Source organism: Antennarius striatus, chromosome 4, assembly GCF_040054535.1.
Source record: "Antennarius striatus isolate MH-2024 chromosome 4, ASM4005453v1, whole genome shotgun sequence".
NCBI lineage: Eukaryota > Metazoa > Chordata > Actinopteri > Lophiiformes > Antennariidae > Antennarius > Antennarius striatus.
This window is the reverse complement of record NC_090779.1, coordinates 1,734,721-1,754,510: the sequence shown is the minus strand read 5'-3', so window position 1 is coordinate 1,754,510 and position 19,790 is coordinate 1,734,721. Positions and strand designations below refer to the sequence as shown.

Below are 19,790 nucleotides of genomic sequence, written 5' to 3'. Positions count from 1 at the left end.
AGGCAGTTCTGGGTTCAAGTCCCGCTCAAACCTGGAGTGTGTGCGGGCCTATTTGTCCTATATGTGGCGCCACGGTGCACCGGTGTTGCGCCTGGTGTGTACCCTGTCTCATGCCCCAGGTCCCCTGGGATAGGCTCCAGCGGCCCATGACAGCGGGAGAATGAAGTAGACGAATGAAGGAATCATCCAGCTTGAGGTTAACGATGCTAACTCTAACAGCCCAGAGTGTTAGAGTTAGCTTCGTGAGAGTTGAGCCAGAAGAACAAACTCTTCATGTCCCGTTGGTTCCATGTTCAGACCGTCATCTCTGACCACCAATCTGTGTAGTGACCCAATAACATGGTGGGTACAAGCCAATGAAATGAAGGTTCATCGAACAGGAGCTGGACTCAGTCTTAGAACCAGGAAGAGGACCTCAGACCACCAGGGGTGTCTGGAGGAGAGACCCTGACCAGGTGATGTGGTTCAGGCGTCTGATCAGGATTCCTCCAGGACAACTGTCCGAATGAAAACAGACCCCGGTTGATCCAGAACTTGCTTTTGGGGGGGGGGGGTACATATCTCCTCAAGCCTGGGTAACCCCGGTCCTGCTGGAAAATGTTGGGAGGAACATTTGGAATAGAGTACGCCCTCGTTCCTCACGGTTAATGTGTTCCAGGAATCACACGCGATTAATGGATTTCACGATAGATCTACTAAGTATTTTATTATTTACAGTAATCTAAACGTTCCTGAACCCCCCCATACTGACATGAAACCACCTTCTATCTGTATTACCTTTAAAACACTCTGATAGACTGTTTAAAACACTTCTGTGTCTCATGGTAGAACCTACCGCACTTCCAGACGCCGTCAGCCAATAGAATGCGCGTGCGGTATCATGTGACTGCCTACCAAAAATACGCAATGAGGTGAAGTCGCGAGCGTTTATGTGTGAGGGTGCACTGTAACCTTCTTTGTTGGGGTGGTGACCCCACCCTGGATGAGAGAGAAGACAAATGGGTGGATGGACTCAACTGAGATCAAATTTAAAGCTCTCAGGTAAGTCAGGTCAGGTTTATTTATGCTGCACCAAACATTTGTGCTTTTCTGCTACTTCACAGCAGACCTGGAGCAGGTCAAGATGAACCTAACAGGATGGATGGATGATGGATGGATGATGGACGGATGTTCTTTCATCTAAATGATGTCATTCCTGTATGTGTCTGCAAATTCTCACACATGACGGAAGACATGTTTGTGTCTCATCCGATTTCTAAGAAGCGTGTTGAAGACAAAATGCAGGTTCTGAGGTTCCAACGGCACGAGGTCAGCTGATTGAAAACAAATAAACCCGACTCTGTGACTAACATCAGATTATCCTGACTCTGTGACTAACATCAGATTATCCTGACTCTGTGACTAACATCAGATTATCCCGACTCTGTGACTAACATCAGATTATCCCGACTCTGTGACTAACATCAGATTATCCCGACTCTGTGACTAACATCAGATTATCCCGACTCTGTGACTAACATCAGATTATCCTGACTCTGTGACTAACATCAGATTATCCCGACTCTGTGACTAACATCAGATTATCCTGACTCTGTGACTAACATCAGATTATCCTGACTCTGTGACTAACATCAGATTATCCTGACTCTGTGACTAACATCAGATTATCCTGACTCTGTGACTAACATCAGATTATCCTGACTCTGTGACTAACATCAGATTATCCTGACTCTGTGACTAACATCAGATTATCCCGACTCTGTGACTAACATCAGATTATCCCGACTCTGTGACTAACATCCGATTATCCCGACTCTGTGACTAACATCAGATTATCCTGACTCTGTGACTAACATCAGATTATCCCGACTCTGTGACTAACATCAGATTATCCTGACTCTGTGACTAACATCAGATTATCCTGACTCTGTGACTAACATCAGATTATCCTGACTCTGTGACTAACATCAGATTATCCTGACTCTGTGACTAACATCAGATTATCCTGACTCTGTGACTAACATCAGATTATCCTGACTCTGTGACTAACATCAGATTATCCCGACTCTGTGACTAATATCAGATTATCCTGACTCTGTGACTAACATCAGATTATCCTGACTCTGTGACTAACATCAGATTATCCTGACTCTGTGACTAACATCAGATTATCCTGACTCTGTGACTAACATCAGATTATCCTGACTCTGTGACTAACATCAGATTATCCTGACTCTGTGACTAACATCAGATTATCCTGACTCTGTGACTAACATCAGATTATCCCGACTCTGTGACTAACATCAGATTATCCCGACTCTGTGACTAACATCAGATTATCCTGACTCTGTGACTAACATCAGATTATCCCGACTCTGTGACTAACATCAGATTATCCTGACTCTGTGACTAACATCAGATTATCCCGACTCTGTGACTAATATCAGATTATCCTGACTCTGTGACTAACATCAGATTATCCTGACTCTGTGACTAACATCAGATTATCCTGACTCTGTGACCAACATCAGATTATCCTGACTCTGTGACTAACATCAGATTATCCTGACTCTGTGACTAACATCAGATTATCCTGACTCTGTGACTAATATCAGATTATCCTGACTCTGTGACTAACATCAGATTATCCTGACTCTGTGACTAATATCAGATTATCCTGACTCTGTGACTAACATCAGATTATCCTGACTCTGTGACTAACATCAGATTATCCTGACTCTGTGACTAACATCAGATTATCCTGACTCTGTGACTAACATCAGATTATCCTGACTCTGTGACTAACATCAGATTATCCTGACTCTATGACTAACATCAGATTATCCTGACTCTGTGACTAACATCAGATTATCCCGACTCTGTGACTAACATCAGATTATCCTGACTCTGTGACTAACATCCGATTATCCCGACTCTGTGACTAACATCAGATTATCCTGACTCTGTGACTAACATCAGATTATCCCGACTCTGTGACTAACATCAGATTATCCTGACTCTGTGACTAACATCAGATTATCCTGACTCTGTGACTAACATCAGATTATCCTGACTCTGTGACTAATATCAGATTATCCTGACTCTGTGACTAACATCAGATTATCCTGACTGTGACTAATATCATATTATCCTGACTCTGTGACTAACATCAGATTATCCTGCCTCTGTGACTAACATCAGATTATCCTGACTGTGTGACTAATATCAGATTATCCTGACTCTGTGACTAACATCAGATTATCCTGACTCTGTGACTAACATCAGATTATCCTGACTGTGACTAACATCAGATTATCCTGACTCTGTGACTAACATCAGATTATCCTGACTCTGTGACTAACATCAGATTATCCTGACTGTGACTAATATCAGATTATCCTGACTCTGTGACTAACATCAGATTATCCTGACTCTGTGACTAACATCAGATTATCCTGACTCTGTGACTAACATCAGATTATCCTGACTGTGACTAATATCAGATTATCCTGACTCTGTGACTAACATCAGATTATCCTGACTCTGTGACTAATATCAGATTATCCTGACTCTGTGACTAACATCAGATTATCCCGACTCTGTGACTAACATCAGATTATCCCGACTCTGTGACTAACATCAGATTATCCCGACTGCTCCACTCCAGACGCTGAGGTTTGGCTCGAAGACACAGGAAACAAAGACACCTGAATCTGTTTCACGTCCACATGTTAATGTTTATTCACATCCTGGTTCCACAAACAGAGGATGAACATTGATGTTGATGAACACGAGTGCAGCCATCAGCCCAAAGTAATCAATCACAGCTTCATCTCTGAACTGCATGGTGGTTTATTGCCTTTTGTTCTGGAGACCTGCCAAACAAATGTAATTTATTCATCAACACATTTATATTATTCAAAATATAAATACCAATTTATTCCAATGACTGTCAAACCTGTAATTACGTGTAACTGACCCATTTCCAGAAACAGGATCATATTCAGAGCAAATCAACGATGGGAAATAAAACGTTCGATACGAAAATAAGGACAAACAATAATAATAATTACACTTAAGTCATAAATGACAACAGAATGTGGACAGTTGTCCATTCTTGCATTTAAAGAAATAAAAATCACTTCTATGTCCAAATAGAGTTGAGACATCCACCTGAGTTTGGGTACCCCACCGGCCCCGACTGTTACCCCACCGGCCCCGACTGTTACCCCACCGGCCCCGACTGTTCATTATGACGGTTTAACAAGCTCGTCAGAAGTTTGTGTGGTTACTCCATGTGATGTCTGTGGTGCCCCACAGGTTTTCTCTGGTTTTTAGAGGAATGTCAGTGTGAAGCTCCAGAAACGTCTCACTGGGATGGAGCAGGTGGGGACGGATCGAGCCTCTGTGGGGGATTTGCTCTTTGTGTGTGTAGTCAAACACACACACACACACACTTCCAGCCTAAAGGCAGATGGTAGTTTGTCCAGTAGGTTTACAGGATGGTTTACTTGTATTATTATTGGATGGATCAGAAAACACAGATCTTTAACATCAGACGACATCAGAATGAAACACGTCTATTTACAGCATCTATACATCAAAGTTCACTGAATTCTGTCCAGCAGCTTTTGACACGAGGATGCACCATTACCCTGTTCTGTACATTATGTACGTGTGTGTGTGTGGGGGGGGGGGTCAGGGTGAAGCTGGTTGGACGTGCTGGATGAGAGAAACTCATTATGGGATGTGGTTTAAAGAGGGACTGAGCAGAAATAAATGTTGAGCTGGAAGCTGTTAAAAAAGTCCCTTAAATTCATGCTGAGCAGGTGGACGCTCACCCCCCCACGCCCCCCAAGAGTGGTTTCACCACCACAGCTGTAATAACTCATCTGTAGAAATAACATGAAAAATATCACAATGCAGTCTGAATGATGGCAAAAACTCATTCTACCATTAAATCCTATGTACAGTGTGTGTATATAACATATATACACATGTATAGGAATGTGTGTGCATGTGTGTGCCTACACACACACACACACACACACATATACATAAACACACATTAAAAATAAAGGTCAACGATAAATTCAACACTGATAGTGGTATCCATGACAACAAATACCAGTGTGTGTGTGTGTGTGTTATTAATACAGTTTATTCAAATTCTTTCCATGAAAAAGATTTTAAATTTTTTACACTGGAGGGAAACGAGAAGACATGTTGTTTTGTTCTGTCCCCTTTCTGAACGGGGGGTGAACCCAGAAATGTGACGGTACCACACACACACACACACACACACACACACTCTGTGTGTCCCCACTCGACCACTCAAGTAAGAAGCTGTGTGCTAGTGCAAATGTACCAACTGGTGATGAGAACACACAACTGGGAACACTGGTGAGGATGGGATGAACCGACATGCAGGATCCAAACACAGAACTGTCCCCAGTCGCTCCAAACAGAGCTCGTGTGTGTGTGTGTGTGTGTGTGTGTGTGTGTGTTTGGTGCTGCGCGTCGCAGCAAAGGGACGGAAAGGAACGCTGGAATTAAAGTCTAGAGAAACATCAGTTCTAAAAATAAAACCAGCAGCCTCACATGCAGAGTCCTGTGTGTGTGTGTGTGTGTGTGTGTGTGTGTGTGTGTGTGTGTGTGTGTGTACCACTGGAGGTAACGGTGATGCTGTTGTTCCGTCTCTTCAGACCCTGAGTGTTTGTCTTCTGCTCTGTGGCCCATTCTGGATGTGATGCTTCTGTGCAGCGTGACCTTTGTCCCCTGTACCGGGTCAGGATGGTTTAGTCCTGTGCCAGGGTTTGGACTGAACCGGATGTGAACCAGATGTGAACCAGATGTGAACCGATGGTTCAAACCATTGAATGTGTTGAATCTTAAACGTCAGCAGTAAATCAGGCTCCAGAAACAAATATAAACGTTTGACACGTTAGAGGATGAGTGTTACTCAGTCATCAGTCCATGGGCTCTGACTCACAGCGCCACCTGCTGCTGAGGAGGATAAAACATTCCTGACAGCAGCCGTGATGCGTTCAGGGTACGTAGGCACATTCTGTATTTGAAGAAACAATCTTCAGCAGTTTGTTCACGGTCGTTCAGAACTGTAGGACGTTTGAAAAGACTGTTTTGGCATGAGACGACCTCCGTGTGTGTGTGTGTGTGTGTGTGTGTGTGTGTGTGTGTGTGTTCAGTTGAGTTGAGACTTTGGCCACAGAAGCTTTTGAACAAATCTGACTTTGATTAAAGACTTATTAGTGACTTCTTTGCAGATGATTCTGAAATGTTTCTGGTCTCACAGACGATGTTAAGGAGATGCTAATCACACAAGGTCACATTAATGTTGGGACCCCCCCCTCCCAAAGCGGCTGTCCTGACAAACTCTTCTTCTGTGGTTCTACGCTCCGCTCTGTTACAGAAAATTTCTTCACATCCGCCCCCACAGGAGCGTCACGCTCCCCCATCCTGCTTCCTGTGTGTGTGTCCGCTGGGGGGAGTCACCCACCAGGACCAGGTGGTTTAGGGGGGGGTTCATCTGAGCGCTGTCGGGGTTTCTGCTTCATTCAGACTCCGGTTTGACCACTAGGGGTGCTGTAACACCAGGATGGGAGGTGGTTCTGGTTTCCTGCTTACTGGGAGCTGCTACTGGTCTCGGCTCGGGCCTGGCTGGCAGTGGGGGGGGCACCGTAGAGGGTCACTGACGCTATGTGGTTGTTCTGCATCACCTGGGGGGGGACACGTGTGTGTTAGACAGGACAGCATGGAGCTCCAAACACACAGATGTAACTACTCCTTCATGTAACTAATAAATGTAACTAAATGTAACTCAGTGTAATGTAACTAAATGTAACTACTCCTTAATGTAACTAATAAATGTAACTAAATGTAACTCAGTGTAATGTAACTAAATGTAACTACTCCTTAATGTAACTAATAAATGTAACTAAATGTAACTCAGTGTAATGTAACTAAATGTAACTACTCCTCAATGTAACTAATAAATGTAACTAAATGTAACTCAGTGTAATGTAACTAAATGTAACTACTCCTTAATGTAACTAATAAATGTAACTAAATGTAACTCAGTGTAATGTAACTAAATGTAACTACTCCTTAATGTAACTAATAAATGTAACTAAATGTAACTCAGTGTAATGTAACTAAATGTAACTACTCCTTAATGTTAAATAACTGAATTTCTGACTGATTCTAGTTCCAAACATTACAGTTAGACAGAAAAAACATGTTTGTTTGTTTCTCTGTTCTAACATAAATCCTTTTCATTTGTCAGGTTATTAAACACACAGAACTCCATCAATCAAGGATCAAACTATCAATCAATAAAGAAAAATAACGTCAGACACAAGTTAGGACATTAACTTTGTTCACAACCTTTAGTCAGTTAAAATGTGTGAAAATGTAGTTTTGCTCAAAGTAAACCTTTGTCCTATTGATTTTTAGACGCTCTGACCTTTTATTCTCATGGGCCACATTTGGCCCCCGGGCCTTGAGTCTGACACATGTGATGTAGATAATAGAAAGAGTAACAACAGTTTGAGGAGACTGAATAACTACGAGACTTAATGAAGGAAATCATAAATATAAAACCACTAAAATAACAACAGTTAAATGTGTGATGATACTTTGTAACTAATACCTTGTGAATTTTGCATGGCATAAACATGTATGCAGTCCTGATTTATGTGTAAACATGTCAGTGAACTGTATTTAGTCTGATCCCGTCATGTCGTGGTTTTGATGACTCAGATGGTTTCCTGACCTCAAAGATCATCCTCTGCAGGCCGAAGCAGAAGGTGGAGCCGAACGGGTTGGTGTTGTTGGCCGACGACGACCTGGTGAACACAAACACGGACCCCACCATCAGGACGGGGTGAAGACATGGAGATAAGACCCCCCCGGAACACGTTCACACATTGACAGCGTCTGTACCTGTGGAGGACGACGGGTTTCTCCATCGGGTGACCCAGCAGCTCCTGAATCTGATCCCACTGACAAATGAAACATTCATGTCATTAAAGAGTTAAATGATTTTGTTAAACTGACTCCTCTTTTGTCATTTGAAATGTAAAATAAAGTCATGTCACTCCTGACTCATGCCATTAAACACCAGATGAAGAGGTGTTGTGTTCAGGGACAACCTCCTGACTGATCCCTACGGCAGTGGAGCTACAAATTACTGTTGGTGCTACAGCGCTACCACAGCGCCACCATGTGGCTGCTTGACGACGCCCCGTCACTGACCTTACTGTAGGTGGTTAGGATGCAGTCGTCTGTCTGGGAAACGGCCCCGTCTGAACGTCAGAGAAGAAGACATGAGTCAGAGGAGCGTTCACACACACGCACGCACGCACGCACGCACGCAGGCAGACAGACAGACAGACAGACAGACAGACAGACAGACAGACAGACAGACAGACAGACAGACAGACAGACAGACAGACACAGACAGACAGACAGACACACACACACACACACACACACACACACATAGTAAACAGAAGAAGCATCTAAACAGGAAACACACCCAGTGAGTGTCTCCAGATTACAGTTCATTAAAGCTCCAGCAACAGGAGCCAATCAGACGTCAGCTACTGCCTGACATGTCAGGCATCAATAGCCGAGCACAGAGGCCGGACACACCAGCCATCCTTTGACACACTCAGACCGTCTCACCTCGCTTTATGACCAGAGGAATCTTGAAGTCACACCGATGATATCTGTGGGGGGGGGACACGCCCGAAAGATGTTATGAAGGGAAACAACACAACAGTGTGTGTGTGTGTGTGTGTGTGTGTGTGTGTAAGGGTGGACATTTACATGTTGAAGTTGTAGTGTCCAGGGTAGTTGGTGTGGAGGACGAACTTCTTCACCAGGTGACTGGTGGAGTCAAACAGGATGTCCTGAAACCAGACGAGTTCCAGACGCTTCAGGTCCAGATGTTGTGACGCACTGGTCACCATGTATCTGAATACACAACTCTAATATCACACACACACGGGGGGGGGGGTTACGTACCACTCCGAGGGTGAAGAAGTTGAAGAAGTAGTCGTTACATTTGGAGGGAACCTGCTTGTGAGGGGATGGAGAGTGGATCTTCATCTGGAATGGAAACATGAGCGTCACCTGGTTTGGTCCCACCTGTCTCACCAACCACTACACACCTTTAGCATGTTGTTGCTATGCTAGCAGTGATGACGCTCCTACCTTGTCCTCCGATTTGTAGAAGACTTTGTGGGGCGAGCCCAGAGCCCCCAGGACGTCCTGGCAGGAGTCTCCAAAGAAGATGCTCCTCTCCACGGACCTGACCTTACTGTCAGTCACCCCCCCAGGACCACAACCTGCACCACAGCGAGGGGAGAGACACAAGGTCACACTGGAGTCCCCACAAAGCTCCAGTCTGATTCCAGTTTGACCAGAATAACACGATAATCTCATCAGACTACAGGCTGGTTTTATTAGGTCTGATCGTTATTTCAGAATATGTCAGAATATAATCTGACACCAAACTGAAACACTACTAATTATATATTAATGAATGTCCTTTAATCTGGATTATCAGACCTGAAGGTTCCTCTCATGAAGTTCAGGCGTGTTCTCCGTGTTTTGAGGATGTCACCTCACACGCTAACATCCAGCTGAACGCTCTGGGATCGTTTGATCTCACCTGCAGTCACCAGGCGCAGTTTGAGCCCCAGGGGCCCCGCCTGGTCCCTGAGGACGTCCACCCGCTCCGCAAAGATGTTACCGAGGAAACAAGCCAACGGCATCAACGGGGCCCTGAGGAGAGAGGAAAGCAGTGTGTGTGTGTGTGTGTGTGTGTGTGTGAGTGCATTTTGTTTAGTCATCATCATCATCATCTTAACTGGGGGGTTGCTGGTGGGACTCTTCACCAGTCTCTATGGACCTTACATCGTGCACTGAGGCACCCCCCCCATCTGGTGACCAATGAAGTATTTTATAATTCAGTTCAGTTTGATCTGTGCAGCACCAGAGAGGAACAACTTCCTTCAACAGGCAGAAACCTGGAGCAGAACCCAACAGCCATGGGTGGAGAAACAGATGAAGAGAGACAGACGGTGTCCACACTGTTTTTAGCAACTGTCCAAATGCGATCTGGTTCTGTTCAGACCGGACCACATTATTGACCGATCCGACAGGTTGCCGTAACAACGACGTTGGGGCGGAGTTATCGGTCAGTACGTGATATGAAACTACCTCCAGAATGTGGTTTCAGTCTGCTCCACAAAAATCAGACATCATGTGGTATGGGACTGTTCACACTGCACACGAGACATCTGATATCAATCTGGATGGGCTAAAAATCGGATCTAGTCGACCGGTCTGAACGAGGCCTAAGAGACCACAGAGCGCCACAACGTTTCCAGCGCCGCCGTCGCCAACAGACGCATTTCAGAACACACACATCACGAACGAGATAACACACACCCTTTGAAGTGATGTCCATAGCGACCACAGATCTACCACGGGGTTAATCCCCGTAGAAACGCTCCACCATCAGTTCCAACTCCTGAACGCAAATGTATCCCAGGATGCATTAGTCAGGAAGATTTACAGCACAGACCGGGGACATGTTGAAACAACGGTGACCGTTATGTGAAGCCGAACCTGACGGAGGTGTGTGTGTGTGTGTGTGTGTGTGTGTGTGTGTTACCTGGTCTCCTGCAGGTTGTTGCCGGTGTAGATGTGCATCCTCCTCACCATGGCGCCGTGTGGGATCTGCAGGGAGGCCAAACCCATGGCAAAGTTAGGATGCCAAGGAAGACGCTGGGATTGGACATGAACACACTGCACAGGTCAATCACACACACAACAGGGGTCAACAGTTACAGGCACATGTGACACACACACACACACACACACACACACACACACACACACACACACTTTATTTTGCAGACTGAACTGCTGATGTTTTGTTGGACCTGCTACAGACTGTCATCAGTGCTGCATCAACATGTGAATGTAAAACATTCCACAGGGGCTGTTGGTGTGTGTGAAGGTGTGTGACAGCCCCTCCCTGAGCACTGAAGGGAACCCAGCCTGTTCTCTGGGGGGTTTCTGGTTGGGCAGCAGAAATAACCGACAGTCTGTCTTATGTGTGAAAAAAGTTTTGAAATAGGCCATTTATTGAAAATGCACCGCATACAGACAAACCTCGGTTTACGACCAGTTCACTCCTGAAGGCTGTTCCAACAGCCATTTGTTCCAGTTCCAAAGACATTTGTCCCATTACAAATAATGTAAATGGTCTTAATCCGTTCCGAGACGCTACAAAACTACCTTTTTCCAACATAATGTGTATTTCATAATGTCATTTATATATCAAATTGTAAAGTAATGAAACATATCAAAGAAATGTAAAAGAAAGAAACAAACACGAGAAAGAGCGTGGACGTGATCAGGTTAGCCTCAGGTACGAGTTACCGTCGTCTTTTGGACAGAACTTTACGGTACCGTAACTCGTACTGTAGGTAATGGAATGCAAATTAAGTGATACATTATTGAATACAGTAAACTAAAATAAAAAGCACATTACCGTCACGTTCTCTCGACTTTTCTCGCCTTTATCGCGCTTGGCGGCGAGAAATAATAATAAAGTAATGGATTAGATTTCTATAACGCTTCTCTGGACACTCAAAGACTCGTTCCATCGGATCCATTATTCCTTCACTCCTCCTTCATACCTGGTGGTGGTAACTACGTGTGTAGCCACAGCTGCCCTGGGGCAGATTGACGGAGGCATAGCCAATCTGCCCCTACGGCCCCTCTGACCACCACCAGAACAATCACACACATTCACACACCAGCGAGTGCCCCACTGGGGCAAGGAGGATAAAGAGTATTGCCCAAGGACACAATGACAAACGAATCGGCGGGAGTGGGAATCGAACCGCCGACCTTGAATCACTGGGCGACCCCTGATACCTCTGAGCCACGGTCGTCCCCAAAAGGGGTTTGTTTCATGTTCGACTTCTAAGACAAAAAAATTCTGAATTTTTTGGTGGAATTCCATTTTGTTCGATGTCTAAAGCGTTGGAAAACCAAGGTTTGCTTGTGTGTGTTTCTATCTAATGATGGGTTCAGTAGAGTTTTAACACCATCATTCCACTGGTGATACATTTCACAAACAGCAGCATGGTGGACATTAAACTGTACGCTGCAGTGCTGACACACCTCCAGACTTTCACAGGGTATTCTTTGCTTCACCAGCAGGTCCAACAGGAGACGTGACGAGCAGAATGTGTTCTGAACATCAATATAAAACCTCTACATGTTTAAACTCCTCGGCTCGGACGCGTCCGTCTGTCTGTCTGACACGTGAACAGGAAGCAAACGCAGCTGCGCAGCGAGCTTCAGACAAACACAAAGCAAACTGAAACTGGGTCTACAGCGTGGGACCAACAACCTACATCCACCGTTTCATGCAGAACTCCACAACAAACATCTGGAGATGGACCGGAGTGACCCCAGACGTGTACGTCAGTGAGGTGTGATAGATGAGCAAATACTTCAGTCAGTATCGTGTGTATCAGTGTAACCCACAGAAGAATACACCCTGAACTAACGCCGGGACGTTTAACAAACGGTGACCTGCCAGTCTCACCTCGTATTTGGGGGCCTCGTTCCATTGGTCCAGCTGGAAGGAGAAGGACAGTCCCCGAAAGTTGAGATGGAACAACTGCTCTGCAGCGTTGTAAACTGAAACGGGGGGGGCTATTTGTCATAACAGACACGAATCTGACCAGAATGCAGGTGTGTTGTTAGCGTACGCTCCCTACCTCCTGGGTGTGTGGCTCCAAACGACTGGTCTATCTGCTCGATGGTGGGGGCGATGGCCTGAGAGTTGAAATGGACTCCACTGAAACAACACACACCGTCATCCATTAGAGGGGAGAGGCTAATGGATGACACACACACACACACACACACACACACACACACACACACACACACTCCAGCAGGGCTGAAGTATTCATGTATTTCTACTCACCAGTACTTCAACTTGACTTTGCCCAAGTCATACACTTCAATCACCTGTCGGCCAACAGGAGGGACAGTTAAAGGGTTTGTTACAAATCAAGACGGAACTAGAATAAATCATTTCCCAGACATCCTTAATGTCAGTGATTTAATTCTAATCTGGTGTCAAACCCCCCGTAGAAGTCTCTGACACATCATCAATAATCAATCGTCACCCGTGATCCAGATGAGAAGTGTTTAAGGACACACACGCTTCTCACCTTGAGTCTCTGATTCGTGGCATCAAACAGCAGTTTAATCCCATCCTGAGTCAGGTTCAGTATGAGGTCATGGCTGAGTGGCGTCTGGAGGGGGGGGGGGGGGCAGAATTAATGAGCAGGGAGGTGGGGGGACAAACACGCACACAATCAGGGTGTCGACTGATGCAAATGTTTCTTAAACAAGATTAAATGTGGGTTTAATTTCTATCAGTGAGTTTATTTCAACAGCAACAAGAGAAAAACACTGAATCTGAAATTCCTGCCGTTATAATTAAAAAATAACTCTTGTTTCTACAGATCTGACGTTAGACGAGTACAGAGTGGAGTACTTTGTGTAAAAACACACCTTCCAATGCGCTCTGGAGGAAAACCTCAGTAACACAACTCTAGTTCTACATTTATCTAACGCGGGCTGTAGCCGACACGCAACACGTGTGAAATAAACTGGTTAGAAGAAAAGTTCCTAAAAAGAAAGCAGCTGATTGAACCACAGGTAGTGTTCTCACACTGAAACTCTGCACAGCACACCAACAACTCTGAACCCCCCTGTTACCTGTTCACTGTAGAGCACCTGGACATTCTTGACGATGCGGCAGTGTTTCTGCAGAATAGAGATGCTCTGGGCCAATGGCATCCCTGGAACAGCATCATGTGGACAGACAGACAGATGAGGATTAACATCACACACACACACACACACACACACACACACACACACACACACGTTAACGAACGTCTTGCGCTCTTTCCAGTTCTGTGATCACCACTGTGTGAATAAATACCCACCTAGGGCAAATTCCCATTGCTCATTTCCTAGTGATCTCTCAGGCACCACCTCCAGATCCAGCATTGGCAAGTAGTGGGGGGCAGCTCACCTCACCTCAAGACACAATGGGGCCCTCCGGGGGACCCTTTCTGTTCGCCTGGCGCTCCCTGATCACAGCACTGTCTCAATCGATCGATCAATTCATCACTTTATTGGTTTCTCTAGGGATACCACATCGATGAGTGTCAGATTCAAACGGCTGATCGATCTAAGGGGACAGTCCAGACTCCACTTTATGACACCACATATGTTCTGGAGACGGCACCAGATTGCAGGTTAGAATTAGTTAAACCCAAGTCTAGAATGTGATCTAGATCTGACCGGCTCAGGCTGACACAGACCAGTTAGCAAACAGCCACAGTTTGCTTCAAAAACATTACGCAACTAAACTAAAACCTACAAGTACAGACGCTTTTTCAACGCATTTGTGAATTAAAATCAAGTCCGGATAAATTAAACCTGAACTTTTTAAATAAACCTGACTTTTTAAACTCAGAACCCAAACAGATAATTCAAACTTAAATGCAGGTGAACATTACTATTTGATTATTTGAGTTATTTGGATTCAGTGTGGGGTTCCTGATCAGTAACAAACAGCTGGTGTTGATCACTAATATCGGTGATCGATCAGCTGTGATCCCGACACGTCGATCGGTTGTTTACTAGCTAACGTTAGCCGGCCAGCTAGCAGCGCTCAGCGCGGACACTCAGACCATAAGAACCGTCATAAAACGTAGAAACGAGCCGGACATCAACACTCTACAGCCGGACGTCAACGCTCTACAGCCGGACATCAACGCTCTACAGCCGGACATCAACACTCTACAGCCGGACATCAACGCTCTACAGCCGGACATCAACGCTCTACAGCCGGACAGGAACACGACCGCGGGTCGCGCTGAAGCCGCGGACACAAAGGCAGCCGACGGCCGTTCGCGGGTCTCGTCCCACCGACGGCTCCGCTCCGGAGCTAGCTGTTCCGAGCGCCGCTGATTCAGGGTCCCCGCGGAGAGAAGCGTCCGCCGCTAGCGATAGATCCCCCGGCCCACCGTGTCCGCTGCCCCCGGGACGAGAGCGTTCCGTGTCGGGGACTGATAAGAACCGACGCCGAGTCCGAACGAGCAACTTGAGGCACCAACAACAGCCCGCAGGATCAGCTGATGACTCCACTTCCGGTGTTCGACGCACGTTCTGGGATGGCTGATGACGTCACAGTCAGCTGACCTGGTGGAGCGGGAGTGGCGGGATCCCCGAACCTCCGTGTTTCACGCTGTGGAGCCCGTCGGTAAGAACATTGAGGACTGCTGTAAGGACGGGAGTAACATTTACACGTTATCACTTCATTATTTCATACTTGTCGATACAAAGCTTAAACACACGTTTAATTTGCTCTATATATTTTAAAACCCATGTATGTATGTATGTATGAGTATATATATAGATATATACATACAGTACATATACATATATATACATACATACATACATATATATGTATATATATATATGTGTGTATGTATGTATATATATATATATATATATATATATATATATATATATATATATATATATATATATATATACTGATTCCCGCATCAGCAGGCGCGACGCAAGCTTTAAATACACTTCTTCTTCTTCTTCTTCTCCTTTAGACTTTTCCCTTCAGGGGTCTCCACAGCCAATCAGTGTCCTCCATCTAACCCTGTCTTCTCATCCTCTTCTCTCACACCAACTACCTTCATGTCCTCTTTCACTACATCCATAAACCTCCTCTTTGGTCTTCCTCTAGGCCTCCTGCCTGGCAGTTCAGAACTCAGCATCCTTCTACCAATATATTCACTATCTCTCCTCTGGACATGTCCAAACCATCTCAGTCTGGCCTCTCTGACTTTATCTCCAGAACCTCTAACATGTGCTGTCCCTCTGATGGACTCATTCCTGATCCTATCCATCCTGGTCACTCCCAGAGAGAACCTCAGCATCTTCATCTCTGCTACCTCCAGCTCTGTCTCCTGTCTTTTCCTCAGTGACACTGTCTCTAGACCAGTGGTTCTTAACCCGGGTGCGATCGAACTCTAGGGGCTCGATGAGTCGGTCTCAGGGGTTCGGCGGAGACGGAGGTCAAGACAAAACACCCGACACGATGTTTTGTCTTGACACGATGTTTCAAAAAATCCGACATGATGTGTTGGGTGTTTTGCCGAAGATACACGAATCACCATTTAGTGTTGTTTTCCACTGCATGGAAAACAACAGAAACAGACGTTGCTGTGAAAATGACATCAGAGTAACACCTGTCAAGGTGAAGCCACGCATATCTGAACTGGTCTCTAACAACAGCAGAAGTCACACTGATTTACAGGTACAGTAGGTCATTTCATGTGAGTTCATGCACTGTCTTGGTTTTGTCCTTTGAAAAAGGTGATGTAAATGCACAATTCATTAAATACACCAATAAAGCATATACAGTATTTTCCGCACCTAAAAGCCTTTAATTTTCTCAATTTACTATAATCCAATGTGCATTATAAATGAAAAACGTTTTAAAATAGACCATTCATTGAAGATGAGTTCTCAGATGCGCTTTATAATCCAGTGCACCTTATGTATGCGGAAAATACTGTACTATGTCTTAAATTTGAAAATAAAAAAGATTTTTTTTTTTTTTTTACTAAAGAAGGGTTTGTCGAGTGAGCATATGACACTGACAGGGTTTGGTACCTCCAACAAGGTTAAGAACCACTGTCTCCAGACCAAACAACATCTCTGGTCTCACCACAGTTTTGTACACCTTTCCTTTCATTTTAGCTGAAACTCTTCTATCACACATCACACCTGACACTTTCCTCCACCCGTTCCATCCTGCCTGGACACGCTTCTTCACCTCTTTTCCACACTCTCCATTGCTCTGGACTGTTGAGCCTAAGTACTTCAAATCCTCCACCTTCTTGATCTCTTCTCCCTGTAACCTCACTCTTCCACTTGGGTCCCTCTCATTCACACACATGTACTCTGTCTTACTGCGGCTAACCTTCATTCCTCTCCTTTCCAGGACAAACCTCCACCTCACTTCAAAGTACTCTTTCCATCTTCCCATCACACTACTGGTACCTGTCAATAGACTTCCATCCCTATCCTTAATCACCCTAACCTGCTGCACGTCCTTCCCATCTCTGTCTCTCTGTCTTGCCAACCTGTATAAATCAGTCTCTCCCTCCTTACTGTCCAACCTAGCATACAAGTCAATCAATCAATCAATCAATCAATCAATCAATCAATCAATCAATCAATCAATTAATCAATCAATCAACTTTTATTTATATAGCGCTGAATCATATCAGAAGACATTTCAAAGTGCTTTACAGATAGAAAGCCAACAATGCCCTCCAGAGCAACCATAAGCGATGATGGCGGGGAAAAACTCCCTCATTTAGGAAGAAACTCCGGGCAGGACCCAGGATCTGGAGGGCAGTCATCCGCCTTGACCTGTTGGTTAGGAAATAGAAATACATTGAGGAAAGAGATAGGTCAAGTAAAAGAGACGGAGAGAGAGTGAGAGAGTGGCAGATAGGCCAGTTTGAGTTTCAAGCCCACAGTGCCCTGTTGCTGAATTGGGGGTGGGATTTCCAGGCCTTTGGATATCCTGTCTTCCATCCGCGTTCTGCACCTGTGGAACAGAGGCACAAAGACAGCGGCAGCATCGTGCAGACAGAGAGTGTGATTTCACAGTAGTAGTCAAGTCAAAGTCAAAGTCAGCTTTATTGTCAAATGCACCATATATGTACGACATACAGCACAGATGAAATTGCAATCCTCTCTGACACACGGTAAACAGTCAGTACAACAGGCAGTACAACAGGCAGTACAACAGGCAGTACAACAGACAGTATAACAGGCAGTATAACACAGACAGTACAACAGACAGTACAGCACGAAGTATAAGACAAAACACAAGGGATGGTAAACATCTCTATACACTCTAATCCCGTAGAGGAAGTGACGTGTGCGTAGTCCTTGAGTTGACGGGGGGAGAGAGAGAGGTAGTCAGGTGCTGGGGGGGTAGGGCAGGGTGAGAGTAGAGTTCAGGGTTGTGGCAGGGGGCAGAGCAGGGAGGGAGTTGAGCCTCCTGACCACCTGGTGAAAGAAACTGTCCTTGATCCTGCTGGTTCTGGCCCAGACTCTGCAGTCTCCTACCTGATGGCAGCAGGCTGAAAAGCCTGTGAGGGGGGTGGGGGGGTGGGATCACTTGCAATGCTGATGGCTTTGCGGGTGAGGCGGGTGTTATAAATGTCTGTGAGGGAAGGGAGAGAGACGCCAGTGATCTTTTCAGCTGCTCTCACGATGCGCTGCAGGGTCAGGAAACGGTGCAGGCGCCGTGATGCACACGGTGATGCAGCTGGTCAGGATGCTCTCGATGGTGCCTCTGTAGAAGTTGAGCATGGTGGGGGGTGGGGCTCTTGCTCTAGGAGTAGGGGGGCTCTTGCTTCTAGGAGTAGTAATAAATTCTAAGAGTATAGAAAGATAAAGAAAGTGAAGGAGAAGTGACAGAAGCTCCAGAGTATTTCCCTTTAACGGGAGAGACGGAGAAAAATACCCTCAGCAGCCTAGGCCTATAGCAGCATGTCTAGTGGGGTGAGTGTTATTTCTAATTGTAGGCTCTATCAAAAAGGAGGGTTTTTAGTCTACTCTTAAATAAGCTGAGAGTGTCTGCCCCTCGGACCGAGGTTGGCAGATCGTTCCAGAGTAAAGGGGCAGATAGCTGAAGCTTCTGCCTCCTGTTCTACTCTTACAAACCCAACTGGTCACCATAAATCCTGCATCTCTGATCGAAGGGCCCTGGGTGGGTGATACACAAGTCATCATAAGCCCCTTGTTTGGCCTTTGCTACCTCTACCTTCACCTTACGCTGCATCTCCCTGTACTCCTGTCTACTCTCCTCAGTCCTCTCAGTGTCCCACTTCCTCTTAGCTAACCTCTTTCTCTGTATACACTCCTGTACCTCCTCATTCCACCACCAAGTCTCCTTATCTACTTTCCTTCCAGATGACACACCAAGTACTCTCCTACCTGTCTCCCTGATCACATTAGCTGTAGTTGTCCAGTCATCTGGAAGCACCTCCTGACCACCCAGAGCCTGTCTTAACTCCTTCCTAAGAGTCCAACACTTTCTTTTTCAGCTTCCACCATTTCGTCCTCTGCTCTGTCTTTGTCCTCTTCATCTTCCTCACCACCAGAGTCATCCTACACACCACCATCCTATGCTGTTTGGCTACACTCTCACCTACCACTACTTTACAGTCACTGATCTCCTTCAGGTTACACCGTCTACACCAGATGTAGTCTACCTGTGTGCTCCTACCACCGCTCTTATAGGTCACCCTATGTTCCTGCCTCTTCTGGAAGAAAGTATTCACTACAGCCATTTCCATCCTTTTTGCAAAGTCAACCACCATCTGTCCTTCTGTGTTCCTCTCCTGGATACCAAACCTGCCCATCACCTCCTCATCACCTCTGTTTCCTGCACCAACATGTCCATTGAAGTCTGCTCCAATGACAACTCTCTCACTTCTAGGTATGCTCCGCATCACTTCATCAAAGTCCGACCAGAATTTCTCCTTCTCCTCCAGCTCACATCCTACCTGTGGAGCATACCCACTAACAACATTGAA

General features: G+C 45.6%; 1 protein-coding gene across 3 annotated transcripts; it reads right to left on the bottom strand.

The window, feature by feature from the left end:
* Window positions 1–3,716: 3,716 nt before the first annotated feature.
* Window positions 3,717–15,315, bottom strand: phaf1 (phagosome assembly factor 1). Of its 3 annotated transcripts, XR_011035203.1 has the most exons (17): window positions 14,082–15,315; window positions 13,849–13,931; window positions 13,296–13,379; window positions 13,046–13,089; window positions 12,834–12,913; window positions 12,659–12,753; window positions 10,706–10,818; window positions 9,698–9,810; window positions 9,238–9,371; window positions 9,049–9,132; window positions 8,851–8,933; window positions 8,707–8,750; window positions 8,275–8,324; window positions 7,963–8,021; window positions 7,793–7,865; window positions 5,666–6,737; window positions 3,717–3,875 (listed from the first exon to the last, which is right to left on the bottom strand). XR_011035203.1 is itself a non-coding variant. In XM_068313204.1 (16 exons), the coding sequence occupies exons 1-16, from the start codon at window positions 14,143–14,145 to the stop codon at window positions 6,642–6,644; spliced, it is 1,299 nt and encodes a 432-aa protein (XP_068169305.1). In that variant the 5' UTR covers window positions 14,146–15,315; the 3' UTR covers window positions 3,717–6,641. The 3 variants fall into 3 exon arrangements, 2 of the variants coding, with proteins under 2 accessions (XP_068169305.1, XP_068169306.1); XM_068313204.1 differs by having other exon boundaries at window positions 3,717–6,737; XM_068313205.1 differs by having other exon boundaries at window positions 3,717–6,737; window positions 10,706–10,770; window positions 14,082–15,314.
* Between the last annotated feature and the right edge of the window lie 4,475 nt (window positions 15,316–19,790).